Source organism: Solanum dulcamara, chromosome 3, assembly GCF_947179165.1.
Source record: "Solanum dulcamara chromosome 3, daSolDulc1.2, whole genome shotgun sequence".
Classification (NCBI taxonomy): domain Eukaryota; kingdom Viridiplantae; phylum Streptophyta; class Magnoliopsida; order Solanales; family Solanaceae; genus Solanum; species Solanum dulcamara.
The window spans coordinates 34841312-34847388 of record NC_077239.1 but is presented as its reverse complement, the minus strand read 5'-3'; the positions used below and the strand labels follow the sequence as shown (position 1 = coordinate 34847388).

General features: G+C 31.7%; 1 protein-coding gene and 1 long non-coding RNA gene across 2 annotated transcripts; one reads left to right on the top strand and one right to left on the bottom strand.

The window, feature by feature from the left end:
• Nucleotides 1–1227: 1227 nt before the first annotated feature.
• LOC129881616 (uncharacterized) lies at nucleotides 1228–4422 on the top strand. The gene is made up of 4 exons (XR_008765639.1): nucleotides 1228–1309; nucleotides 1645–1759; nucleotides 4050–4150; nucleotides 4373–4422. It is a non-coding gene; the product is annotated as an uncharacterized LOC129881616 (long non-coding RNA).
• Nucleotides 3534–5014, bottom strand: LOC129881615 (GDSL esterase/lipase At2g24560-like). The gene is made up of 3 exons (XM_055955768.1): nucleotides 4288–5014; nucleotides 3887–4142; nucleotides 3534–3801 (listed from the first exon to the last, which is right to left on the bottom strand). The coding sequence occupies exons 1-3, from the start codon at nucleotides 4894–4896 to the stop codon at nucleotides 3593–3595; spliced, it is 1074 nt and encodes a 357-aa protein (XP_055811743.1). The 5' UTR covers nucleotides 4897–5014; the 3' UTR covers nucleotides 3534–3592.
• Nucleotides 5015–6077: the final 1063 nt, after the last annotated feature.

Genomic DNA, 6077 nt, shown 5'->3' with positions numbered 1-6077 from the left:
TTAAAAAAAAAATTAAAATTATGAGTTTGCTTGGAAAAATAATGTTCTAAGAATCCTATTGTATGCTTATTCTTTTTTTAAGGCGGAATCCATCGGTGGCCCCCTAAAGTTGGTATCAACTTTCACTTAGACACCTCAATTAAGCTTTGTTCATTTTAGACACCTCAAGTAAGGTTCCGATGTGTCATTTTGATACTTTTTTTACAATCACCCAAATATCTAAAGTGTGTGTAATACACTTACCGATGATGTATCAAAGTGACTAATTAAATGAAGACACGTGGCATATATATCAAAAATAATTTTAAAATAATGACTTTTGAGTAGAAAAAAATGGCCATTGACTTGATGACATATGTCATTTTTTACCCAAATAATAATTAAAAAAAGAAGAAATTCATCTTCTAAAAAAAGTGATTTTCGAAAAAAAAAATCACCCCCACCTAGTTGTCTTCTTCACCCACCCCACCCAGCCGTTGTCGTCTTCTCCACCTCCACCCACCCCAACCCCAATTCCTTTCTCACTCATATTGTCTTCTCAAAAAACACTATTAAAAGAAACTATTTTGAAAAATTTATTTTACAAAGATATAATTTTTTCTACTTTACTTTTAAAAAATCAATTACTAATTAACAATAGAAGGAAAACAAGAACTAGATCTAGGCAATGACAATGAGATTACAAAATCAAAGTCCAAAGTTATGGAGGAAAACATCTAGAAAATGTAGAAGAAGAAGAACGAGAAAAAAAATGATTTTTTTTATATAAAAAAGTGGTCTTCACGCGCTCAAAATGAATGCAGCACACAAAATGTGTCAAGTCAGCACAAAGTGTCAAAATGGCACATCAGAATCTTACTTGAGGTGTTTAAAATGAACAAAGCTTAGTTGAGGTGTCTAAGTGAAAATTGGTGTCAACTTTAAGAGGCCACTGATGGATTCCGCCTTTTTTAATAAATTATGAAATTAGTTACTTTTTCAAGTCTCAAAAGTTATAGAAAATATCATTAAAATGTGATGAGAAGGAAGCTTCAATTAGTAAACCGTACCTACTAGGAGATATTTATAGAGGGGTCTTTGTCCTAAATGATTTGGACCTAATGGGATTTTAGGTTTTAATTTGTTTTGGGCCGGTTATTGGGCCCTCTTGTACAAACGTCGATGATGAAATAAATGAGCAATAAGATCCACAAAATTAATTAAAAAATATCATTAAAATGTGTTTTGTGGTATTCTATGTTTAACGTACTGATTTGAGTTCTTCATGTATCAAAGAATCATGTGAGAGGTTCATGGCCAAAATCTTTAGGTCTGTTTCATCTATTCAAAATATTATGTTCTTAGGAGATTTTCAATAGTAGAGACAAGGCTTAGGCTTCTCTATTAAATAAAATATCCATGAGATTCGTATAATGTATGTTTTGTCTATTTTAAGTTCAATATTAGCATATAATCATGTATTATATTACAGACTTTATGACATGAAGTGGATGTTCTGTGTGATATAATGTGACAACATTCTTAACTTACAAAATGTTAATGTACTTTTTTCATTGATATTTTATATTTGCACATATTGTTAAGATTACTTCTTCTAACAAGCTCTTTTTTTCTTTGTTTGTTTTGACATGTACACCACCAAAGTCGAAGAGTTCCACTTTAAGACTCGACATCATTGCAAGCCTCAAAATGTGCATATACATCTTCATTTGTGTTTCTCGCTCCCTAAAAACTCCATCTCAAAGAAAGGCGAGAGGAAGTAACAAGCATTCAGCTATACACTTCTTTTAGCTGCTTATTTCTAACATCATACTTGAATAACTTTCTTTTTGTTATTTCACTATGAATACTTGTGTGTTTGTTTTGGTAACTTTGTTTGATGTTTGAAGTATCCGAAACTCGGCCAGTCTTTGATATAGATATCTTGGAAAGCATATAGTTATTAACCAAGTCATCACTTAGAGTTCAATAGATTTCTTAAATTTTGTTTAAGTCAAACTTTGCCTTGAGTTATTTAGAAAAATTGTTTGCAAATAATACAAAGTCTAAATGTTATTTTGGCTCAACTCGGCACACTGGATAACCTTAATGATTTAAAAAAAAAAAAACAAATAAAGATTTCAACGAGGAAAGAGTTATCTATACAAAATCAACTTCTATAATTGATTATCTCGTCCACTCTTGATTCTTGTATCCAAGTGTATAAATGTATCAACTCCACACACTATTTTCAAACGGACTTCGGGAATCAAAATACAAAATTTCTTACTGCTCTCCATTATTAACATTGATTTCCTCTTGTTTTAAAATTAGACAATTACTTTATGCTTTATTACTTGTACGTCATTTAGTCTAATTAAATAAGTTCGGTTGATTAACCATTTTTAATGGATCTTAAAGAATGTCTCACCCCTTTCCTATAGGATTAATTGAACTCTTACTTAGAATCTCATGTTTACTAAAGCCTTAAAAATGAAGTTTAACTTAAATCGATTTTAGGTGCCCTAATTCACCCTAAATAATTAGGTGACGACTCTTTAAGCTAGTGATTTAATATAGGAATCACCAATATGTTGCACAATTTTGCTCCGGTTAAAATGGGTATAACAATAGTCAGTTTGGGATTGGTTTTAGGTGAGGATTGAATACGAAAACACAGCCAAAAATAAGCAGTATCATGTAAATTATAAACGAAGTTCATGGAGTAAGGTTTTAGGAGCTCTGAAGATTGATAATAATGATATGTCGCCTACTAGAGCATCGAGGTCTTTGAAAGAAGAGCTTAAGTTGTTCAATTCGTGCTTTGAGAAGATATGTAAAACGCAATCCACCAGGATAATCTTTGATGTGCAAGTGAAGGAGGATTTAAGGATTTCTATAGCAAGGACTTTGTCTCCAGCATATCGCAACTTTATCGGGAGGTTACAGAGTAATAACGATTCTGGCAGGCACGCAGGGAGGCATATCAAGTTTAGTGTGGAGGATCTTGAAGCTCATATCACCGAGTTGTTTCAGGGGGAACAATGGATCAAATGGTGGGAGGAAGTGAGAGCAAAGTTTGAACCAAGTGATTGCATCTCTTGTACCATATATGTATGCTAGTTTATCTGTTAGAAATTTTCTTGGATCTTCTTGTAATGCTGGTCCTTTTCATATTTCTGAATCGTCTATTCTAATACTTATTCTACACACTAATGGAAACCATAAGAAAACAGTTGAAATGTAGTGTCATTATCTTAGGTGTGATAAGTTTTTTTTCCTTTTTAAATTGGTAGGTGTGATTAGTTTGTTTGAATGGCTTTGTTTGTATTGGAAGAACTTTGCAGCTGGTAGTTATTACTTTCAGAAATGAACATAACTTTGGGCGTCCATCTCTATTGCAATAAATCAAAACTAAACCTCTTTTGACGAGAAGTCAATAACTTACCAGATGAGAGAGAAACTTTTTTCTGAGCTAATCTGTTTCTACTTAAACATTCACTTTAAGTGGCTTCATTCATATCGAAATTTAATAATAATATCCTAATAGCAGATTTCAGCACCAGGTCATACTTCGATACAATATTTGGAACTTGAAGTTTGTATACATCTATTAATGAGTTTTGTTATGCAATAGTTTGTGATGCAGTAGTTTCTTCATTGCCATATTAGAAAGATGTTGGTAGGCCGATTCACTAGGATGTATACTGTCCCAAAACAAGTATTTAGAAGCATTTTTGCAGACAGGACGATGTTTGTTACAGAATGGACCTGCCTCATATGTGCCGCTGCCACAACAACCACGCCTAGTTTTTAAAAATCCTGCCAAATCGAGCTTTTCATCAGAAACCTGAAGGTGTATGTATTTTTGTTAGAGGAAGTAATTAGGGGGAGATTTGAAGGGTACCGTATTTTTTTGGATGGTTGATCATATGCATGAAGGGATGATATGTATCTGAATACAAGATTTTGCTTCCTAAAAGTGCTGCTTGTATTTGTTTTAGCAACCTTGCAAGTTTGGCATTATAGGATTGAGCATCAAAATTCTCCTCTTCAATGCACTTTCTCAGGAATGGGGACTTTGCAGTTACTTGTATTGGAAGACAACCAACGGGAGGAAGCCCAGCAACAAGCATCTTTCGACAACCAAGATTATATAGATCCTGAAAAGGTAATGGAACAATGAGACTGACTACTAATAATGTTTCCATTTTTTACTATACCTGCAATTTAGTATATGGTTGAACAATATAGGGTCTTTTTCGGGTGAATGGATCAAGTTGATATAAGGTCTTTGTCTCTTATTACCTCAACAAAATTTTGGAGTAGACTCAGCATAAAATCTTGATATCCTGTTATATTAAATTGATGCCTCCGTGTTTGGATATCATAGAAATTGAAGATGAAATCATTAGTCCCTGCACTGATAACAACCAAAGCACCACTGAGAAGTTTCTGAGCTTTTTCTTCTCCAACAATAAGCTGAAGTTTCTCTATGTATTGCTCAAAATATTTTATTTGATTGGACATGGAGATTGCTTTAGATGCTGTTGTGGTTAAGTCATCATATCCGGAGCCAGCAGATGCAAAGCTAACACCCGTTAGAAGATCATGGTTTGATAGATATGGTTGTAGGAAAGGAGGAATATATTCTTTGACGCCTAACATGGATGCCAAAAAGTCAGGAACGAGTTTCCCATCTGAAAATCTTCCAGTGGGAATCTGGCCAGGAAAGTTTTCCCCATAAGGGCGATGATTACCTTGAAATATTGTAGAGATGTAATTGTTGTTGCCAGTATCAACTGTTGAATCTCCAAAGATGAGGATGGCAGGGAACTTAGGCAGAGATTTGGCATTGATGATGCTGCAAAGTTGCACCAACAGGATGAAAGCAAAACATGTTATAGCAATAGCCATGGACAAAAATCTCCTTTACTCTTCTTTACTTTTTAACTGGTTAGATGTTCTTGGGTGTTGAGAAATTTATGTGCAAGGGCTCTTATTTGAAAAGGCTTCATTAGGAAGTAACGGAAAAGTTTGAGCTGAACAAATGGCATTAAAAATTTGCTTTACTAGAGCTAATTCTATTTATGGTTCTAAAATTTATGAAATGTTTTCATAAATAAAAATGGAGATTTGAAAGTAATAGTAGTTGTGGATTAGACTTCATTAATATTGGATTGAGATTTGAAAGTGATTACACCATATTAATGAAGAGCAATAAAAACAGTATGGTCTTCTTTTGATCTGGTCAACTTATTCATTATTCAATGAGGGTAACATGTAATTACTCCCAAATTCAATCACAAGGTAATCCTACAACTTTATTTGATTTTAATAAATAAGATTTATTTTATTCATATATTTACTCAATTTTATTATTTCCTTGTGATTAACTTAAAAAATAATATTTTTTAAGCAATATATTATTTACTTAATTACGTACCAATTTATATATATGTACAATTTTATTAATTAAATAGCAGCTTATTCAAATCTTTTTCTCCAAATTATTTAAAGGGAAAAAAACCTGATATATCTCTCAACTTTGTGAGTTAGAGCTGATATACTCATCGTTATAAAAATGCTAACATATACCTCTATCCTTACAAAAGTGGCTCATATATACTCTAATTATTATAAAAGTGGCTCACATATACCTTTTTCAGCTAGTGGTAGTGAAAACATTAATTTTAAATTTATTTTTTGATTTTTGATTTTTTTAAAAATTCATGTAGATATATGATTCTTCTAGCAAAGTTCAAGGTATATTTGATCTTTCTCGAACATGATATTTTTTTGGACTTCTTTAATTAAATGCCTAATTTGAATTTTAAATATCTCCCTTATAGATCTATTTATTTATTATTATTTAAGTTTCTTATTCTTATTTAATTTTTTCTTTCATTGTTTAGTGTAAAAATATGAGAAATAAAAAGAAAAAAGTGTAACGAAAAAAAGAGAAAAAAAGTAAGAAATAAAAACTAAAACAAAATTTTATGCGACTATATTGTAATTTATTGTTTGTATATGTAAAAAATAAAATTGGAGAATATATGATAAATTTTATAAGAAAATGATTGAAAAATAAATTTGAT

Excerpts from the sequence above, each read along its gene's own strand:
- LOC129881615 (XM_055955768.1), bottom strand. The coding sequence starts at position 4,896 with ATGGCTATTGCTATAACATGTTTTGCTTTCATCCTGTTGGTGCAACTT. Across the intron at positions 4,143-4,287 it reads TACTCCAAAATTTTGTTGAG|GATCTATATAATCTTGGTTG; the intron begins GTAATAAGAGAC and ends TTACCTTTTCAG. Across the intron at positions 3,802-3,886 it reads CAACCATCCAAAAAAATACG|GATTTTTAAAAACTAGGCGT; the intron begins GTACCCTTCAAA and ends TCGATTTGGCAG.